This window comes from Convolutriloba macropyga, chromosome 4, assembly GCF_964194025.1.
Source record: "Convolutriloba macropyga chromosome 4, txConMacr16.3, whole genome shotgun sequence".
In the NCBI taxonomy this organism is placed as follows: Eukaryota; Metazoa; Xenacoelomorpha; order Acoela; family Convolutidae; genus Convolutriloba; species Convolutriloba macropyga.
In genome coordinates, this window is record NC_134471.1 from 75,619,914 (window position 1) to 75,642,446 (window position 22,533).

Genomic DNA, 22,533 nt, shown 5'->3' on the forward strand with positions numbered 1-22,533 from the left:
GTTAAGTCGTGCAATGTTTTCTGCATTTTTGCGTCCGTAATTTTGGCATTTTCCGAACAATCCGGTTATTCCGCATCCTTCTGAACTTGCCATTGAGACTCCGAGAGATCCAAAGAGTGCTATTCCAGCAACTGCGGCGGCTGCTGCTACTGGTGCTCCACGTTTTTGTCTGCTTCTTTGACCGTTTTCTTCTTCAGGGCATAAAAATTTCGCGGTAACGTTGCGCATATGTTTCACTTCGTTTTCTGCTGATTTTGTCTCATTTGTGATTTTTGAGATCATCCAATCCAAGTTGAAAGGTTTATTAGATGAGTTAAATGGTTCTGAAAAGTTAACTGGACACAAAATCGACGGTTGTGTCCACATAGTTGCTAGTTTTTCGAGCATATCTTCGATTTGTTGTTTCATAACAAAATCGTATTGCGGGAAAGGAACTAGGAATTCAACGTTAACGAACTTCTCTGCGAGTAGAATCTGTGATTCTTTGTGAAAAAGAATTCCTTTAGTTAGCGCTTCATATTTAGTTGGGGTCTCTGTGTTAATAATTTCAGAAACTAAGAAGAAAAGAGAAAGAAATGAACAATTTAGTGTTTTCATCGTGAGAAAGATAAAGTGTACTGTAAGTCGAAATTCGAACCAAGTGATGTTCAGTAGAGACCCGCTGTGTTGTTCTACTAATATTTGTCTCAATTGTTAACATTACCATACTGACTTGATGTTCATTTTATGGTAAATAATTGTTCTAGCATTTTATATACAGATTTCCAATTATGGTGATGTTGATGTTTGATTTGTAAATAAACATAGTTTCTCCCTGCTGCACGGGTCGAGGCAGCGCTCAACCTGAGCCAGGGGGGATAATTAGGTTCTTATGGCACCATTTCCCAGCAACACGGGTCGAGGTTGTGCCACTTGCGGCTAATAATGCTAAGCAAGTAGGGCTAAGTGTTTTCGAGTTTTTCAGATTGCGATCATGTGTTTCAACATTACCGTGTTAAATTCTGTCTTAACATGCTGTCCGAATGGTACTTTTTATGGAAAGTTGGGTGTTTGGACCAAAGCTGTGATCCCTCAATGTAAATCTAAGGAAGAGGTTATTGAACAATGTTCAGAAGTGGCAGTGCTCCTAATTGGTTTGATGTTTCTACTGATTTCAATTCATATCAGCATTTTATGTGGTCTGAAGTATAGCGGGCGTTTTCGGGGATTATTTAGCAGATTTGCCAATATGGTTTTCGATTGGAGAAACTATCTCCCTGGGTTTATTTGAAGATATCAAATCAAGTCATTGAGTTATTCAAGTGTAGAGTTCCAAGAGTTTTAGCAGCAGTTTCCTAGAATGACTGATATGTTGCATAATTTGCTTGAAGTTAGGACTCTTTTTAAACTATGTGTAAGGATGTCAGCATGTTTTTGTTTTGCCATTTAACAGTTGAAGGCATTTAAATGTTGTGCATTAGAGGTCAGTCGCTTTGAGCAGTTAATTTTGCATGGCAGTTTATAGCATAGCATGACTTTTACGTGTTAAGAAAGCGCTTCTCTAGCGTGTGTATAATGTCATTGTTCAGTGAACAAGTGTTTTCTTGTGGCTGTACGGAAAATTGTTACTCAATTTTGGCTTATTTAGTTTATCATTGCACGTTAACCACAGTGAGTTCTGGATTTCTCATTTTCTTTATAAAGTTGTTAATTTCAGATAAAGATGGATGATTTTTCTCAGAAAGGCATTATTTTGGTGAAGATGAGGCGGAACAATGATTTTGAAAAGTTTGGCATCAGACGTTTACCTTGTAGGAATGACTGGGAAATAGGCGATAACGACGAATTTCCAACTGAGGCATTTTATTTACGTGGTTCGAGCGCAGAGAAGCATTATGCATGGAATCGTGAACTACTGGACAAGTGGAATGGTGGGCTGATTAACAATCCTGAAACCTTTATTGTTGAGGAGAAAAGGGTAATTAGTGCTCGGAATTCTGGCGTGGATTACGGTTACGGCGATGCACAGACAATCTCCTTTGAACTACCCCGTCAAAAAGTTAACTTCGAAGAACATCCCGCTGTTAAAGTAATGAGTGCTGCCAGTATTGCTACGAGAGGCGCATTGTGTACTCTGGGCCATATAGAATGGGGGGGGGTGGGGAGTCAGTTGCAAAGCTCATCTCTGGGTAAAAATTATGGATTATAGCGACGAATGTTGATGCTGGTGAAGCTTTATTCGATCTGACTTCTTTTGACCTTTTATACGACTTTCTCACTAAAGGGACTGATCGTCGAGGAACGGAGAGATCTAGAATGGAAAACCATTTCCATTTTCATGTCGCTGAACCTCTAGACTTAATAGTACAACCCAGTTATACCGTGCATGCTGTTATTACGGAGCCCACTTTTAGTCGGGGTAAACCTGTTTGGGCGGTAGTTACCGGCTATGAAGCTTTAGCTAAGAAGGATAGCACAACAGTTCGGGGTCGCCGTGTGACAAACAATTTTTGTTTGGATGTAAGGAAAGATCAAATGGTGCAGGAAATGCGATTATATTCTGAATTGGAACTTCTGCGTCGTCTGAAAATAAATGATTATCGAAGCTCTATCAAGGGCTCACCCGAAGGTGGGGAGCTTCCGTCCTTTATAGCTGAAAGTAACGTCACAACTCACATAAAGATTCTCCTTCGCGGTGGGTATCCATTAAAGCAAAGTTTGAGTGAGATAAAACCGAGAGTTGTGAAGAAGCCAAATTTTCGTTCCAAAGAAGTAGCTGTAAATAATTATGTTACAAAGTATACAGAGCTGAGTGCTGACGAGAGAAGGGACTGGCCAAAGTGTATTCTGGAGCTATTGGAGGAGAAGTTGTTGTTTTAAAAGTCACCGCATCCTATATGTTGGTGAAACATTGAATTTCTCATTTTTCGTTTTAAAAATATTTATGCAAACGGTGTTTGCATAGAGGTTTATCGCGTATCTACCCGAGTTTAGTGCAATTGTACATTTAAAATTGGTTAATAGACAGGCGACGGCAATTGTAGCAGCATGTAGATCGCGCTGTTTCTATCAGAAACGCAATTTGTTTGGCAGTTAACAAGTTTCACAAAATTAAGCCGTTTTTTGCGGTCTGATGGCCGCTAGTAAATCATTGATAATTCGACTTTTAGTTCGAAATTGGGAAATCCCGCCCACAGGACTCTAAGTTATAAACAGGTGCGTATATTTTTCTCTAAAACAAGTGGTTATAAGTGTTCTTTGTTTCGGGGGGCGGGTTTAAAGTTTTGAAGAAATTTTGACGGATTGAATTTTTGGCCATTCAGACGGTATAAAATTATGAAAAACTCTTCAATCACGTCGTTTTTTGGTCTGATTCATTAGTACGGAAGCCAATCTCAATGGTGGTATAGTTAGTTTCTGTCAAAATACTTTTTTCTTTGAACTATGAGTGTTTTTGTTGATTTTTGAGCCGTTTTTCAAGGGTCGGATTTCCTCGAATTCAGGTCTCCAGTACTCTTAGCCAAATGGCCTCAGACTCGTTCCTGGGGCACCTGGACCCTGGTTTGTATCCCTGGGGGTCCAGAAAAATGTTTCCGGGCGTCTGAAGGCCTTTTTTAGTGCTCTAACTTAACCATTTTTGGAGGGTAACCAATGTGATATCAATTTTGGATCGTTTTCTGGAAAGAAGTTAATTTTTCTCCAATATTACATAAACTAGCCTCATTTTCGGTTCCTCGGCGTCATTGGCAAGGTAGAGGCGATGGATGTATTTTGTGTTATCTAAAGTTGATTTTTGCTAGGGACATTGGAGATAAACGAATTGCACGTTCTACATTTTTCTGTTGTTTTCGAACTTTAGGCGCTGTTTTTCGGCGCCTTAAGACATGATAATGCGCGTCAAATGGATAACTGGCCATTGCACATTATCAGTTAGTGGCCGTGTTATAGTTGTATAGATGAATTTTTACTGGGACATCCGAAAATACTTCAATAATCTGTCGTAAAACACTTTTTTCTGAAAGTGGATCGAGACCACATCCGAATTTTGGTAAATTTATTGAGCGTATGTTGTGCTTTAATATAACAAATCGTAGTGTGTGAAGAGCAACTGAGAGGTTGTAATAAGTAGGTTTATCATAGTAGTTCTCTTTCGTGACCAGATTGAAGATATATCGATTTAAATTCGTGTCATAAAATGAGATAACGGAACCTATTGGTGGTTTTTGCCAATTTTGGAGTTCTTGACTTTGCAGCATTTCGGGGTAGTCTTTGACAATTTGCCAAGCAAGGCCTTTACTCATTTTCATATCACTTGATATGCAATGTGCGAAAGAGCGTCTGGAGTTGAGAATATCACCTCTATGATGGAAGAAATTGGCTCTTGTTTTTCCGATTTCAATTACATTTATGTTTGAAATAGTTTGTTTGCTCTTTGACTCGCTTCGGGTTACCCTTCTGTTGTCGGCTGTTGAACTTCTTTGATATCTCTCAATGCTAGATCGGACTTGGTCTAGTTTCGTTTCTCTAGTTGGGGTTTGGTCCCTTCTTGATCTGCGCGATGATTCTGCAATTAGTTGGTGTTTTTGTTCTTTTGTTAAGATAGGTGGCTGTGTGGGAGATTCGGGCAGTCGTGGCGTTTGTGAACGTGAACCGTAGCGTGCTATTGGTTCCCAAGATTCAAATTTTCTGACTCCTCTCATTTTTGCAAAGTTGACTCTGTTTTGATTGCTTCGAGTGCTTGGTCCCGGTTGTTGTTCTGTATCTTCTTCGTCGTTTGCTCTAATTCTTTCGCTCTCAGCGGCTGCAGGGAGGCTTTCAGGGTACTGAAATTCTTCCGGTGTTGCAATAATCTCGGGGCTATCTGAAAGGCTGGCTCGGGGTGAATTTTCTTGCGAATTTCTTGGCGAATTCATTGGTGAAGGTGTTCTAATTTCCGCTGGCGGTATTACGGGTATTGGCGGTATTACCGGCACTATTTGAGGTACTGGTGCTGCCAATGGCGTTGCAGGGGCTCCATTTAGAGGAACATTTACGCCAAGGCGTATTTGTGAAGGTTGAACTGTTGCAGTCTTTGAAAATGCGGTACTTTGCTCCTCTTCTAATAAAATTGGGATATACTCGTCAAATAATTCTGGCTCATTTGGAGTTGTTCTTCTGGAAGGATCCGCTTCAAACTTTGCAGGATTAATTTCCTGTATGTCTTCTGGTGGCTCTATTAGTTTGATAGGTCATAGTCTGATCCGATGAACACATTGAGTGTAATTTGTTCCTGTTTTTCTAATAATATAATTTGAATTTGTTAAGACTTTTTCGACTCTATAGAGTGGTAGCCATGTTTCTACTGCTTTCTGGGTAAAATCGTTTTGCCTTGTTAAACGAGGGTTTAGTAGTAAACAACGTGAGTGCAATTTGAGTGGCTGTGCTTCAGCTTTTTGATCGTAATAACTTCTGTATCGCTGGTAAGAATCTAAAAGTCTTTGTTTATTTTCGCCAAATTTTTGAAGCATTGCGTCTTGTAGCTGCGAAACGTAATCTGAATTGACTTCAACTGCTTGAATTGCTCGTGTGGAAAAACGGAGATCAAGGGGTTTAACAGGTTCACGTCCATGAAATAGAGTTGTCGGACAACAATTAATTGAAGAATGATACGATGTATTGTGTATAAAGGTTGCAAGCGGTACAAACTTGTGCCAATCATTCCACTGTTCATTGGAGTTGAGCTTTAGGATCCGTTTAAGTGCTGCGTGTGAGCATTCCAATACTCCAATTGTCTGTGGGTGTTTCAGAGTAGCATGTTTGAGTTTAACTTCGAGTAACTTCGTTAATTCAGCCATTAGCTTTGAGGTGAAATTTGTTCCTAAATCACTCAGTAATGTACTAGGTAAGTAGCTGTGCTGGAAGAAAATCTTCACAAGCTCTCTGGCAACTGTGTCGGCACTACCATTTGTCAGTGGCACTGCAAACAAGTACTTCGTAAACACGTCAATTCCGCTAAGAACGAATTTGTAAATTGAGCCTTTTTGTTCAACTAAGTCTATTTGCATCATTTCTCCGGGGAATGACTGTAGTGAAGATACAGGCTGTAATGGTGGTTGCAGTTGCTTGTTCGTTGTTTGCTTGAGCTGGAGGCATGTGATGCAGTTTTTGATGAAATCGATAAAATGTTCAGTAAAACCAGTGTAGTAAAATCGTTTTCGGAATTCTTGAATTGTGCGAAGTATTCCCAAATGTCCTCCTGTTGGTGAGTTGTGTAGTCTATAGATTACTTCTTTCCAGAGCTGCTTTGGCAGGCAGTACTGCTTGAGAATTATTTTGCCTGTGTCATCAAAGAATTGTCTGTATAATGTGTTGTTTTCAATTTCCAAACGGTCAAACTGTTTCACGTATTTCTTCAATCGTCGGGATGCATACTTCAAGTTGCTTCTTAAGCCGTTGCGTTTCCACTCAATTGCCTGCATGATCTCCTCGTCTTTTGTCTGCTCGCTCGCCAAATCTAAAATTTCTTCTCTATCCGTCAAATCATTCAAAAGATCAGCTTGGTTCGCATATTGTATTGCGTTAACTTCCGCACGCTTCAACTTAAAGAGACTATTTATTTCATCTCCATTCTCTCGTTTTCGTTCAATATACGCGTCGTAAAGTCCGAGTTCCTGTAGTTGTGAGACGATGGTAACTTCTTCTATCTCTGATTCAGGGACAGTGTTCAGTTGGTCGATATTCGAAATGGAAACATCAGGTGATTTCGCTTCAGATTCAACATATATTTCACGGACTGGTACTTTGTCTGTTAGTTTAAGGGACAAGCTGGCTCCTTTATCCGTCTGTACGCGTGAGAGAAAATCTGCTGCATAGTTAGCTTTGCCAGGAATATGGGCAATAACTATATTAAACGAAAGAACTCGTTCCAGAAAGTTCCATAGTGATGGAGGAATGGTTTTTGACTGAAAGAAATGCGTTAAACTTCGATTATCCGTGAGTACAAGTACTGGATGGCTGGATGCCCAGATATAGTGGGAAAACTGGTCTAATGCAAAGTAAAGTGCTAAGAATTCTTTGTAATAAGTCGAGAACTTCAGCTGTGCTGTTGTGAAGAGTTGTGATCCAAACGATACGGGAGCATAGACTTTTTTTCCTTTGACTGTTTTCCTGTCACGTAGTCTTCAACCATAAGCACAGATCCGGCTCCGTAGTAGCTTGCGTTACAGAGGAGGACATATTGTAGGCCAGGTTTAGGCAATCTGAGCGTCATCTCTGTTGCTTCAAGTAAATCCTTTTTCACAGTTTCTAATGCATTGTAATGTGTTTCTTTCGCTTCAAAAATGGTTCCTTTACGTAACAATTGATAAAACGGTATAAGCTTCTCGCCTAAATTTGGGATGAAATTTCTGAAGAACTGGGCGAAGCCAATTAGTCTTTTGACCTGTTTAGTTGTTCTTGGCATCGTAATCTTCTTTAAAAACTTTTTGATTTTCTCTGCTTGTGGGGATATTCCCTCATTTGTAATTGTACTGCCCAGAAATTTGATCGACTGTGAGGCTATTTCGCATTTTTCTGGTGACAATTTCAGTCCAGATCTTCGGATGCAGTCGAAAATTTTCCTTAGACTAGGAAGTAGCTGACTAAATTCTGTTACTGCACTCCCAATATCGTCCATGAATTGTGTGCATATACCGGCTGCTAAACAAGGGTCTAGATAATGGCGAATGAATGAGCTAAAACCAGTGACTGATTTGCTATGTCCTTGAGCTAGACATTTGTACGCGTAAGTTCTTGCTGAGAAATTGAAAGCTAAGAGTTGTACTGAGGTGTCGTCCGCCATCTGTACGCAATGGTAAGCTTGCGAGCAGTCAAGTTTTGTGGACAATGTTTTTCCTGCGAAATGACTGGTTGCATCGGCCATGTTTGAGATTGGGAAGTTTGTGCTGTGGTAGTCATTTTTAAATAGGTGGTTGACTCTTCTCAGATCAATTAAAATTCGCAGTTTGCCTGACACTTTTCTATGGGCAAATAATGGACTACTGTATTTAGACTGTGACAAAGTTGTTATAAGTCCATAGTAGTGCATTAATACTAATTCAATGTGCATTTCGTCTCGTAGATGTATTGGAGTTGGAGGTCCTTGTACATATACGGGTAAGTCATGCTCTGGAGTTAGCTTTATTTTCAGTTCCGTATTGTATCCAACGTCAAATCGGTGTTTGCCGAAAATGTCACAATATTCAATTAATAAATGCTCGCATTCTTCTATTTGCTTTTCGTTTAGTGGCGAATTTTCCCAGTTGAATTTGCTGAGAAAGAATTTACGGTCTTCTTCATTACTTCGTGGATCAACCTGCTCCAATTTTTGGAAATTTAATATTTGGTCGTAAATTTCTTGTTGTAACAACGGCAAATTACTTGGGTCCTCGCAAGTTTCTGGTGTCGGAAACCATAGTTTACTATATTCCGGTGGAGGTCTCCTAGTTTGGCCTGGTTTGTGTCGGGTAAAATCTTGAATGAGCTGGTTCAATTCCGCAAAATAATCATCTTTGTTTCTTGATTTTGCTAACGTTATCAGTTCTGGGTCAATTTGTATCAATTGGTCGGCTTGCTCGGTTGAAAGAATTGAGAATCTGCCTACCTCTGTTCGGCTATTGATTGTGATAGGGTGCTCAGTTATGTTTATGGCAGAGACGTACAATGTATTATTCTTTCCTAGAGTACTTAGCGAAGAAGTTAGTGCAATCTCTGTTTCTTTTTCAAGAATTTCATTAGGAGTGATTACTCCACTTTTGTTCTCAAATTGATCGGTTTTGTCTGATAGATAGCATTCTAGGAAGATTTGCTCGTTGGGCTGTATTGTGTGCTTCTTGTTTGTGTAAATGGGAATCTTCTTATGTCTTACTGCTCGTCGTTTTTCGTTTACAGGCTTGATTTCATTAATTTGAACGGTCAGATCGGGGAATTGTAAAAGGGCTTGTTTTGGACTAATTGAAATATCATGCTTGACAAAGAAGGAGTTGCCAAGGATGACCGAGTTTGTTGAGGAAAGGACGAGGAAGTCTTCAACAAACTCTCTGTGAGCGAGTTTAAATTTAATTTCGGCCTGTTTCTCAATTCTGACTAGTTGTCCTCCAGCCATTTTGACTGAAGTACAATCGGGTTGCTTCAATTTGACTGCGTTCTTGTCAGTTTCAGTTATTTCTTGAAGTAATCTGTTGCTTATGACGTTTGCACAAGCGCCGGTGTCAATTAGTGCTCGACGGCTTATTCCGTTATTAAATTTAATTTTGACATAGGGGAGAAGGGATGATCTCATATTTGAATTTATATTGTAAAGATTAAATAGTTTGCTAGACTGCTCTATAGATTTCGTGAACTGTTTGCGACTTTTGTGCGTTAAGGGTGGCTTTATTAGTTTTTTGATTGGCGATTAAATGGGAATGAGGTCCCTCTATTATTAGTTCTACCTCTCTGAGAACACTGACTTGATCGGTGATTTGGATAACCACATGTATAACAGAAGGTACCACTGGATCTAGTCACAGGCATATATGGGCTGGTGGGCATGCGGAATTGTGACTGGGGTGTGAAATTTCGAGGATAAAACACTTGAGCGTTAGTGTTTGGGTATCGGGATCTCGGATTTCTATTAAAGAAAATTCGACCTCTGAAATTATTTCCTCTGTAAGAGTTTTGATACATTGGACTTGCATAGTTATATTGACTTGCATAGTTATTTCTGGTCGTGTAGGGCGCCGCAGAGAATTGCCCCTGCCTATTAAATGGTTGCTGGGGAGAGTGGGTTACATCTCTTTGTGTTGTTGATTCTATCTGTGCCGCCGTGATGCGGTCGTCAATTGTTTGAAGCCTTTTGTCTAGTGAATCTTGCGTCTGGTTCAGTTTAGAGAGCGCATTTATCAAGTTTTCGGACACGGCATTATTGATTTCATTAAACCCATCTTCAGGATAGTCATCTTTTCTGCACATGTCTCTAATTGTCATCTGTTGTCGAGCAGTGGTGCAGAGATCGGTAACAAGCGTGGCTGGTGGTTGGTCCATCAATTTTGATCGCAGTCATCCCGGCATAGCTTTAATGAAGATTCGCTTAACTTGTTCGTTCTTGTTGTCCTCCGCTGCTTGCAATCTAGCATCTCGTGCGGCTGTTTCTCCATCAAAGCGTGCATGCTCTGCTCTATCCCCTGCTCCTCCATCTCCTGGAAGCGCTAACGCTGCCACTGCTGGTAGATTTGGCGTTGGGTAGGCACGCTGAGCCTTTGTTTGTAAGTTCACTAGAAAATTTTCGGGGCTGTCTGTTTTTGGGTCAAATCGCAGCTGTTCTAATTTAAGAACGTGTACTTCTTGAAGATCTTGATTCGTGAAGTGGTCGCTGAGTGCTGTGAGGCTTAATTCAAGATCATTTCTGGTTGCTTCGGGCAACGTTTGAAAATATCGTAACGCGACGTTTCGGAGGTGGAGTTGCAGAAAATTTGATTGTTGGTCAGCACGAGTTGCTGCGACACCGATAAAACCTCGGAAAAGGTGCTCAAATTGGCGGAAACTTTGGTTTTCGGCTCCGCTATAGGGCTCTACTGTTATTTGGGCATTTGCGGCCATCTTAGTTTCTTATAATTTTAAAACTGCACTGAATGAAAAGGTGATGATCTGGATGGGCTGGGAATGTGATTATTCAGAAAATATGATGAGGGGAGATTCAAAATCATCTAAATCAATGTCACAGCCATGGGTCATGAGATGTCTAACTTTAGAAGATTCACGTGCTTTTTGTCGCAAAGTCTTGGGGATAAATATTAATAGGGCGCGTTTGTCAATAGGATTTTGAGTTAAAAGCACAATTTGTTTTGTTTTGTCAGATACAAAGGCACTAATAACTGTTGAGATAATAAGGTTGTTAGTTTGGGGGCTAATGAATTGTATGTAGTTACAGTCTACATATTCCATAAAATGATTCGATTAGCGGCAGTTATTAACTACAGGGAGTATTTGGGTATTATATAAATCGTGGGAGGGCATTTTAATTTTGCTCCAAAATTTATATGTTCTAACTCTCAGTTTCCAAATTGACTCGGTTTTGTTACCAATAGGGGGTTTCACTCTCTCATTCTGTGTGTATGTATCTCAGTGTGATGTCACCGTCTTTGGGCGTCAACTTCTTTTAGACTCCAATCTCTGTTGCATTGACAATTGATAATTGGAAAGAAAAGCTAATAGCGCTGTCTGTCATGAAGAGGTAAATGAAGAGTGCTGTGATCAGATAATAGGCAATGATGAAAAAGATAAAGAATGCTACAGTAAAATATAAACAAAATTTGTCGAGAGACATCGATAATGGGACAATTATAAAGTGCTAATTTCAATTAGAATCTCCGCTTTCGAATATTAGTTGGAATTTCAAGCTTTCTAAGTCGAGAAACATATCCCTTTTTATGTGCCTAATTACTGCTTTGAATTCATACTGATTGTCAAACGATACTATTGCAATGAGCCTGCCTGTATAGTCTTCTGTAAATCCAACAATAAAAATAATGAATAATTTATCTTCAAGAAAGATAGAGTACGTTTCTGCGGATGTATTTTCGATGTTGGGGCTTCCGTAGGAAAAGAGTGTTAAATCAAATTTGTGCAGTTGTCTAACTTCATCTGAATCGTGCAAATAAGTTAATAATGCTTTGAAGAGCAATGACATTTAGAAAAAAGAAACATTTAAAAGGTAAACGATTTTTGTTTTTTGAAGGAACTAATTGGAAAAGCTGTCTACACTCCTGTCACCATGTAATATACCTTAGTCCGGCTATATTATTGTGTTAAATTTGTTGGAGTAATGTTTCCCGCTAATTTAATTAACTACTTAGTAGCATGGCTTTTATTACTTCAATTATTCTTTTCGCATGATTAATTGTTCAGGGCCTGAGCAGTTTCAATATTGCTTCGGAGCAGGGCCGACAGCTATAAGTTTTGTCACTAGAGAAAGAGATTCCAATCTAAGACTGAATTACTTGTCTACTGATTTTCAACTTGACAATCTTGGTTGTGTTGCTTAGATTATTACTTTTTAAGACCTGAGGGCCGTATTTACATTTGAGTAATCACTTACACAAATACATCAAGATTAAATCAAGATAAATAGAAGTTCTGGCGCGTGCTGGCACGTGCCGGGCAAATAAGATGAACATAGTAAAGTTTACATTGTAAATATAAATACAGGCTAGCATTGTCACAAATTCCTCTATTATGGGTAAGTCAAATAACAAAAGATAGTTAAATGGTTTTTAAGACAAATATACTTGAGAAAGTTTACAGGATGTTAATAAAATAAATATACATTTTCTCATCTTAATAAGGCAGAAAAATGAAGTCTATATATGGCATTGAGATTATAGCAAGTATAGCACTAAATAAGGCGATCAGTAAAATTGGGGAAAAGATATATCGATTACTGTATAAAACGTACTTTAGGACGTTACATGGTTTTAACAATTGGAAAACTTAATTAAAAGAGTGTTCATTGTTTCTTACTGCTTTCATGATGTTTGAATCATGTCTTAAAATTAGTAATGCTTTGTAATCATTTTCGATGTCGCTTAAAATCATTATGCTCTTAAATTTACTAAAGGTATTTGAAACGCGCACCCGCCAATTTTAAAGTGCCAGATCCCTGCAGGTCCAGATTTTTGAGATCCAGCTTTTCCTATATTTCAAAACTGTTAGAAAACCAAAACTGACAGAGTGCGTGCTTCCAGCAGCGTTACGTGACTGCGCTTCAAAGTTCTGGATTTAATCTGAACTGAATTAAATTTTGTTTATCAGCGAGATAATAATGCGAAAAAAACGCTTGGAAGGACACTTGAATATACTAATTCCTCGTCTAACAACAGCAAGGAGAGATGTTTACGAAACCCAAATAAAATAGAGGATGTCACAAAATTATTATGGGATAATTTGACATATTTTTATTGGACACAAGGTTGGTAATTGTAATTCTTTGATCCAAAAAAATTGAGCTGTCACCTTTACTACTTAATCCATATTGCTTGTTTATTGAGCAAAATTTATAAACTACATATCTTAATCAATAGCTCAATTAGTTTATTTACCTAAATTTTTGATTGAATTGTTGCTTTTTTTCCTGGACATTTTTGTCGCCTTAATCGCCCCGCAGCAAAAAAAGCAGGTATATTAAAATTAGTAATGTCAACAGCAAAAAACAAATACAGCAAAAATTTTACAAATAAGCACCCCTAGTTCCTGACTAAACTATCTTATTGAAAAGAGAGAAAATCAAAAAGAAATTGTAGCTGAGTGTATCACTTTTTCATTTTACCGAGAATCCCCAAAATATTTGGAATTCTCATTCTGAAAATAATTTAATTTAACCAGAACTTTTCTACGCTTAAATAACGAAAAAACAATTTTCTGCAACAAAAAGAATTTTTTCGACAAAGAATGAGATTTTTCAGGTTGAACAGTAAATTTTTTTTCACAAAAGAAATAAATATGCCAAGGTTATTAACATCGTACGTCTGTTGGAGAACATAATAATGATGATTTTTGGAAATTAGTAGTAACATTAGTTTAAAATTTTCCATATTTCAGTGGAACAGGGTAGGGCGTCTTATATTCATTGATTTTGTTGCTTTTTTGGTGACTGCCATAACTTTTTTGTGCCTTAAGTTTTTCGGTGACATTTTGGTCTTTTAGTTTCATTGAGGCTTTTGGTAAAAAAATTAAGACAATCTACCATTAATGGAGCCAAGATTGATCAAGTTGTGGTTGGCATTGAGCTATGTCAAAATTAAGAACCCAATCTTAATTTCACTAATTCACAACGACAGTGGAGGGATACCATCAACCAATTGTAAGCAAATCATATGCTGGTAGTTCACTTAAGAAATTTTACCGATTTACTTAAACTCAAGTCACTCTTGGTCAATTGAGTCAGTAAAGCATCAACTTAGGTCCTTTTACCAAGCTTTTGTTTGAGTATGTTTGCCCTGAAATAAAGTTTTTTGCTCACAAAATTTTTCAGATTTTATTCAATCTTGCATTTAAAATCAAGTGGAATCTAGCCTAAAAGTTTTAATATGCATTTTTGTTTCCATTACTGGTTGAATACTATAAACTAAATATGTTACACATATTGCCCATTTGCAACAATTTACAATAATGAAAAATTTGCTATTTTTCGAATTTTAATGTCTTTTAATATATTCCAAAAAAGGTGTACCGCAGACTACTTCTTTTAAACGTATCAAGTTTGAGTGGAATGAAAAAATTTGATGGGTTGATTGAAAACATTAAATAATTGAACACAACTGAAATATTTTTTTTTACTTACCACCTCGCCTACTATTATTCTCCTATTTCATTTCCAATACAATGAGTTATACTAGAAATGGAGATTTCAACTATTGGACAGCTTTCGCGGACAGTTTTGGTCGTATTGCTCTATTAATGGTTAATAACCGGGAAGTCTTCACACTATTTTCAATTAATATTAAACCATTTAGTTTCAATTAAAAAAACATTATAAAAGTCGGAAAATGATCTCACAGGAAACCCATAGAGATACGAAACATCAATTAAATCAAATGTCACAAAAATTTATTGGGAAATAATCTTATACAAATTTAGTATTTTTGTTAATTGAAGTTATTGTGGAGCATCCCTACGCTGCTAGCAACTAAATCAGCTTGATCCACCATGGATGACAATTTTTTTAATAACTGCGTGAGCTGAGCGTAAGTCATGTTGCGCTAGGTTACCTGCAATTTCAAGGCAATGCTAAAAATTAATATTTCAAGCAAACAGCCAGAACGATTTTGTCAAAATTGAAGATGCAGTTATTAGAAATGGTGAAAAATCAAATAACAGACAGAAACCGACAATGGCCATGCGATGGAAATTTAATTAATAGATGAGTGTATCTCGAAATGTTTCATGGGTGCAAAAAATTTCAGCCCCTGATCTCCAGGATGCCACTCTGACACCTTAACCATTCAGCTACAATGGCTTTGCTTTCCTTTCACTCTCAATCATTTTACCAACAAACTTTATTTCAGAACGGTAACAACTTAGATCGCGCAAAATTGAAGGACTGAAGTGTGAAAAAGTCAGTGAAGAAAACAGAGAATATTCTAGATCAAAAGTGCAAAAACGGTCAAACCAAAATTTTGCAAAATTGGAACACTTTTCAATAATTGCTTCGAACTTCGTGCGAGAGCAGTTGAACAAGTATTGAGAAATGATATTACATCATTTCATTTTCTTAAATAATTTCTTCCCTCTCTTCTCACACTAATGTTAATTTTTTTCGAGGTCTAATCACAATCTTTTCTCACGGAGGGACTCCATTACGGTACAAATAGAACAATTTGTATTTTTGGAGCCTTTTGTGGACAGCAATAACAAAATGTCAACACATATTTTCATTTGAAATCACTTTTGTCAAAGTAAGAGAAAATGGAGTTTTTGCGCTGATTTCTCCACAAAACTTTTAACGAGTCTTAAACTTTAGTGCTGGAACCTATTTATTAATTACTCAAAACTCGGGTCGGAGTTCATTGTTCCTGTGAGTCGTAATAAGGACAATTGCACAACAGATAATTGTCTTCTTAATTTTAGGGTATCTTGCGAGGGGCTAGGGACTTTTCTGAAGTTAGTCAACAATAATGCTTTTTTTATTTCGGACTAAACTATCGTAAAAATTAGATATTTTAACCGTGGACACCAGTGATATAAATAAACCACTTTAAATTTTTTTTCACAAAAATAACCAGCTAGTGTGAATAAAATTGACATTTCAACGCTTGTTTTAAACAAAATTATCAATTTGCTTTGTAATGCCGACTTTGTTGTAAGATTACCTTCTAACTCGTCATTTGAGATGCAGTGATTGGCTGTGATTCTACTCTTGAGTTGAGTTATTTTGTGTCTCCAGTCCTTCTCAAAAGGCTCCTCTACCTGTATCAGGATCAAGGCACTCACCGCCATGAACATGCAGTACAAGACCACCAGAATCACAAACAGGATAAAGTTCCTCACCCCAGAATGCATCCTTGAGTTCTATGACGTAATAAAGTAAGATTGGATCGCGAAGTACTTAAGTTTGGCTAAACCCAAAGTTGTGATTTTAACGTGAGAGCTCAGATTAAGCCGGTGATTGGCAAAATTTAACTACGGCCAATTTGAAAGTCTTTCCGATTTGCAAAAAAATTTCCCAGTAATTTGAATGAAAGAATATCCTGACCTCCACACTGTTTGAAAATAGTTTTTAATTCCGTGATTTCAAAACTCGGACTGTTTCTGCCTCTCAAGAGATTTCAAAATTTGGATCCCCGCGTGATAATATAACAACACGGCCGTCAACAATTAAAAACCACTTTCAGGTGATAATTTCTAAGTTTTTTTGTCTGGGCAGAAAATAAAGATTTTCAGATTATTTTTGATTTGTTCAAACTTTTCTGGGATCCAATTCGGTTTTCGGAGTTGAACAAAAATGAAAGAACTAAATACCCACTTTTCCAGGTAACTTTTAGGAATTGAAAAAATCCGCGGCTTGTCAATAAGTAAGTTTATAGACCCAACAATAAAAAGGCTGTTGAGATAGAGTAACCATTAAGAGTCCAGGTAAGTAGGTTCTTTGTTTACATAATAAGCCGGTCAATAACACTTGTCAAATTGACCCACAATTAACACTTTCAGGTCAAATTATCATCGCAAGTTTTGAACTCAAAATGACCTCTGTCGGAAAAAATCACTGTAGTAATAAAAGTTACAATGGTATTAATAAATACAGGGACGTCAAAGGGGTGAGGGGGTAGTAAAATGGGTTTTTCTAATAGAAGGGCGTTTGTAATTTGTTTCCAAGTTGTCAAATTACATGTGTGGTAAGAGCGTTGTGCAAAGTATGTTTCAACCGAAAAATTGCAATAAATGTTTGAGCTTTTTTCAGGACTTGTTCACTAAATCAAATTTTAAAAATAGTAAATGCCCAATAACAATTGGATATAATCAAGTTGACGAAATATGAATTTTAAAAAAAATAATTGAAATAAACGGAAAAGTTGATAAGTCCAAGCTCAAGAATACGGTTAAAATTTTCCTTTGGTGTAAAGATAAGGATTAACGTTTCGGGAATTTTCGGGAAATTGGAGAGATGAAGAAATTAGAAACGATTCTGAACTCTCATCGGCCAAAGTTGTGATCCAAGCCTGTAAAGCACAGTATTGACACTAGCATCAGATTTTAACAAAATATAACTTAACCTACGTATGTTATAACGTCATTAATTTTATTCTCTCTTTTTATTAACCAGTTGATCAAGTCAACACAAGAATAAACAAGTTTTGAAGATTTGACTTCAAAATTTTTGTTCTCACGAAGCGCCTTCAATTCGTTCGATAGTAGTTTTCATACAGTACTTTATAAAGTCTCAAACAAAAAGATAGTCACAGTATAATCATGCTTGCAAAAATGCTCTCATAACAAAAATAATTAACCAAAGAAAATATAATTTATTGTTATCAAGATGTGAATGTTGAGTATCAGAAATGAAACGCGTGTTTATAAGTAAACTTACCAATTCATAACACATTAATAATATCATGAAATTTTATGCTAAATTATAATTAGGCGTTAGTTATTTGCACAGGGCGACAGATTTTGCAATATTTTATTAATATTTGAACAGAAACTAATAAGTTATTTGATATTTGAATGACCAATTGTGCTGGTAAAAATGTTTACCAGATAAAGATAGCAAAATATTGAAATTTTAAAATTCTGGAATTCAAACTCACCAAATGTCGAATGAAGCAAGTCAAATTCTTTGGTTAATTTGAAGCAATTTATGAGGTCATTAATAGCTGCCAGTTATTATTATTTATTAACTCAGCTCAAACAAGCCGATAAATGTCAGCAAAAAATTTTTGTTCAAAATTTTTTGTTTGAAATTTTACTGGATGCTGGTACTAATATTCAAATGAAAATTTATAATATGCTAAGACTTTGATAAATGGAGCTTTAATAAAAAGCACCAAATTTTTCGGTTCATTAAACTATTACTTGACTTTACAATTATTTAAATGCCATTGCGTAGGCAAAAACCAAAAGCGTTAAAGTTATAAAAGTTGTTTTTTACTTAAAGAGGAATGCGGCAAAAACTATCAAAACGCAACATGGGAAAACTGAAAAAAGTTAAATTGAACGGGGAAAGTTGAAAAGAGCTGAAGAAACACAATAACCAAAAATATGACGTTTTAGAAAAAAAATATGTGAAATTTAAAACTGTGTTGGAATTTATATATTTGTATAGAGTGATGTTTGAGAATAATTGATGTTTAACATATCACATATGTTGCGTATGTTGGAATAGAAGATCGCGAGTGTAACTTGAAGCTTCGAGGGGGCGATCGCCGAATTAGCCGACGGGGGATTAACCGACAATAAAAAAAATATGATTTTAAGCCGCCAACCCGAACAAACATCAGTTATAATGGCTGGACGAACTAGTGATATGTTGACCAATCATAATTGCTGACCAATCAAAATTAAGCTGCCGGCTAAAGTTCTTATTTTCCCATGTCGGCTAATACCAATGTCGGCTAAAACTTCTTGCACCTATAGAGGTACTGGACAAAAACGGGGATGAATATCCCACCAAAAATAGAAAGATGCAAAAAAATACACAAAAGGAGAAACAAAATAATGGCTGAAAATATGGTGGTTTATCCTCCCTCAAAACGAGTTTTAAATAGTTTATCAGCAGGGCGTTCTAATTGAAGAAATTATAAACTAAGAGTTTATAAATTATAACTGCAATTTTAATGAGCTGGATACAGAATTTTCCTAGTATAACTTCATAACCAATATAGCTTCATATTTATGTTCAACTGAGCTGGTTAGATATAAATAAACCACTTTAACTTTTTTCTTAAAAAATATCCAGCAGTGTGAATAAAATTGACATTTAAACGCTTGTTTTGAAGCCCTGGAAAAAAGGGAGCTTTAAGACAGTGTCATTCACATGTTTTTCTATGGAATATCGATGGAAAAATTGAGAGTGCCGGAAAATTATTTAAGCAGAGGGAATTTAATTTTCTTTTCTGCGTCACATGTCTTCGGTAAACATATGTCGAAACATAAATTAAATGGACAACGGAACCCATAGGCTATGTAACGGATAAAAGTCAAATTCATGGCGAAAGTTGGTCCAACGAATTTCCATATCATCGTCTAAAGAAGCCACCACAAATTTTAACAAAAAATGATGATTATCATTATCATAACATTGAAATGATTAATACTGAGTGTAAATTTATTTAACCAGTGGTGGCTGGTTATAGTTTTTAATAAAGTTTTGATAAAATTTGAAATTACAACTCCAAAAAAATCGAGGGTAACTTCGGCAAAATTTGAAGAAATATTATGTTTGCAATTTCGATCGAATTAAAATACAGATCTACTAGAAAAAGTCGAGTTAAAAGAGGAGATAAAAGATAAGAGGAAAAAAGATATGTTATTTACACCAAAAATCTGCACTAAATTGAGATAAAAGTTTAATATCTTATCCGAACTGCTGAACAATTTCAGTGAAGTTTGATAATTCTAGTTGAGATATCCTCATTTTGACTACTGTTTTCCAGTTACCGAAAGTGATGTAAACGTCCATAAAAATATAGGCCTTGAAACCCTAGCCAACAGTAATAAAATTTGCTCTAAATTGGATGCGTTTGTAGCAATCTATTTGTGAAATCCGTTTGAAAAACATAATTTTAGCTTGTTTACAATTGAGATATGTACGTTTAAACCAGAGAATGGGTCGCATTTATCAACATGGGCTGGCAAATTATAAATTCTCGTAAAAACATAAAAGCAAAAAACAAGCAACGTCATAGTAGCAAAATTAACTTTTTTCCAAACAAAAGTGAAAAATGTAGAACAAAATTAACGCGTGTTCAACTATACATTAATAGCTGATAAACTATAAATCAAACGCAATCAATATTTGTATTTTCTAAACAAAAAAGTGCGGCTTGCAGCTAAAGTTACCTCAAAAAAGTTTAGGTAAAACTCAGGTAAAACACCAAAAAATGCCTGAACAGTTCAGACAAAATTTTCTATTTTCAGGTATTTTTGCTTAAATTTTACCTAAATTTTTCAGGTAATTTTACCTGAAAAATTTAGATAAAACTCAGGTGATTTCAGGTGTTATTCAGGTGAAAACAATTTGCCTGAACGATTCAGGTAAATTCAGGCGTTTTTTCGGCGAATTTACCTGAACAGTTTTTAAGGTGTGTCAACACCCTATTAATGAAAAGGATCTATTTACGGTGTTATTTATCTATTGGACAGCAATACTAACTTTTAAACTTTTCTCTCCATTTTTCCATTTTCTTCAACTTTCTCTCGCATTTCCCTCTGATTTCAATGAACAATTACTTGGATTCAAATAAAACTTCTTGTGGTCGAGCCGCTACTTCAGCTCAATTTAATTTTGAAATTCAAAGAACAATACGTTGACTTCCACAATCCCATTGTCAAAGTTTATGCTGTGTTGAAGTTTTTGCGAACATTAAAGAAAAACGTTTGTTATAATTTGCAATATCAAAATCTGTCTTGCCATAAAAATTTCTGTTTCAAGAGAAAGGCTAAAACCTAATCATGCTGAGTTTAAAGTAGAATACTGAAACTGCATCACTTGTTTTTAAATTCTATGGACTCCATGCAAAAATAAATATTCGGTAGAATACCGTAAAGAAATCAGACTGTTGTGAAACTTAAACTCTCAGCAGAGCTCTTCTACATCACAGCTATTTAGGAAAAAAAATAAAAACAGTATAAAAAAACAAAGTTAATTACCTAATCATACTTTACAAAGCTTTTAAGTAATTCAGACAAAATTCATTGGTTTGGGGTGTGGGTAGGTGGAGAAGGGATCGTGGAGGTACGGGTGTACGCTGGGGGGATAAGTAGGATGGTAGTTGGGGGTTTCTATAGTTTGCAAAGTGAGGAGGACTGTTACGGGATCCAAACTTCTCAAAGTTACCCTTTGGCATTGAACATTACCGGAAGTTCCTAAGAACTAAGCATTAGGAACTAAATAACGTTGAAGTCTCTTTGCGGAAACAGAATTTGACGTTCTAGAACAGATGTCAGTGCTCGAAAAGAAATCAATCACAATTCAAAACCTGAACAATCTAGATTCAGCTAATTGAAAATTAGCGAGCTTAGGAAATTTATTTTTCTTTTCTGCGTCAAATGTCTTTGGCAAACATATGTCGAAACAAAAAAATACGTTGGGCAACGGAACCCATAGTCTACTAAAGATGGGATAATTATTACTGAGAGTAAATTTTAATTAACCAGTTGCGACTAGTTACACTTTTTAATCAAATTGATGATGAAATGCGAAATTGCAATATCGAAATACCATAAAAAAATAGGAACTGAGTTCTTATGAAAATTAAGAACTGAGTTCCCATAAGCGGAAAAGTAAGCATAGGTAGGTGGCAGAGTTGTAGGCAGTTGGGAAGGGGTTGAGGAGGGAGGTGGCTGGATGGGATTTCTGTAGTTTGGAGTGAGAGATGGGACTTCTTTTGAAAGAAAACGCCTCAAAATGACCCTTCGTCTCTGAAAATTACCAAAAATTTTTAATTACAATGTGTTATTGATTATGTTGTTGAAGTCCAATGTTTGAAAACATTAGTCGGCGTACTAAGCATGTCAATGCTCGAATACAAAATTTGGATCTTTTCTGTTTGTGCCCCCATACGTCATGCAACCCCCAGTTAGAGAGCACGTGCTATTAAATAATATATCAGTATGTTAAAAAATGGCACGTGCGTCAGGGGGATACAAATAAGAAGCACCCACTATAGTGGGGGTAAAAACGCAAAAGATCCCAATAGTTAAGGATCAAGTCATGAACAAACTTGCTTCCGCTAAAGAAACAGGTATACCAATGCGTCTCTCGAATTGTAAAGAACCTACAGAGCACCTATATTCCTCGAAATAAGGAATATTCCCATTTTCCACGTATAATAACCTATATTCAATTTCGAAAAAGTCATTGAATCCAAGTCAAAGAGAAAAAGTAATATACGAGGGTAGAAAACCGAAAGTTTGAGGTTGCTGTGAATTTTATGCAAATAGGCAATTAGTTTTTTAATCTCCAAGTCTCGGAAATTCCAAATACTTCCTGGGATTCGGAGTTCATTATCCTGACAAAATTTTAATTTTTTTCTGTTAATTTTTTCATCTGAAGTGTAAATTCAATTTTTATAATCATTAAAGGTTTTAGGATTCAATTTATAAACATATGAAGTTGGATACTTAAACTACTAGAAATAATTTTGAAAGCCTTGTACTTGTCTGTCTCTTGGGAACCTGTTCCTGTATTTTTTTGATAATTTCGCTCTAATTCATTTTTTTGGTAGCAAGTTTGCTTGCGACTTTGTTCAGAAGCAAGTTTATAATGAAACAACAAAAATTCACAGTCCGCTGTGGTCGTCTAGTACGTTCCTACTTTGTTTGGAAACAAATTTCTAAATTTAG

At 36.4% G+C, this 22,533-nt stretch overlaps 2 protein-coding genes across 3 annotated transcripts in view; one reads left to right on the forward strand and one right to left on the reverse strand.

Annotated features, from left to right (window-relative positions):
* Positions 1 to 18,195, reverse strand: part of LOC142337901 (potassium channel subfamily K member 1-like) — a 38,877-nt gene extending 20,682 nt beyond the window's left edge. The window contains exons 1-2 of one of the 2 annotated variants that reach the window (XM_075387533.1): positions 18,119 to 18,195; positions 15,843 to 17,189 (exon numbers count right to left, since the gene is read on the reverse strand). In XM_075387533.1, the coding sequence (XP_075243648.1) occupies positions 15,843 to 16,032 (190 nt within the window). In that variant the 5' untranslated portion in view covers positions 16,033 to 17,189; positions 18,119 to 18,195. The other variant, XM_075387532.1, reaches the window with a different exon arrangement.
* The window catches only part of LOC142337902 (uncharacterized), a 519,657-nt gene that overhangs the window by 309,310 nt on the left and 187,814 nt on the right, over positions 1 to 22,533 (forward strand). The window lies entirely within an intron of this gene.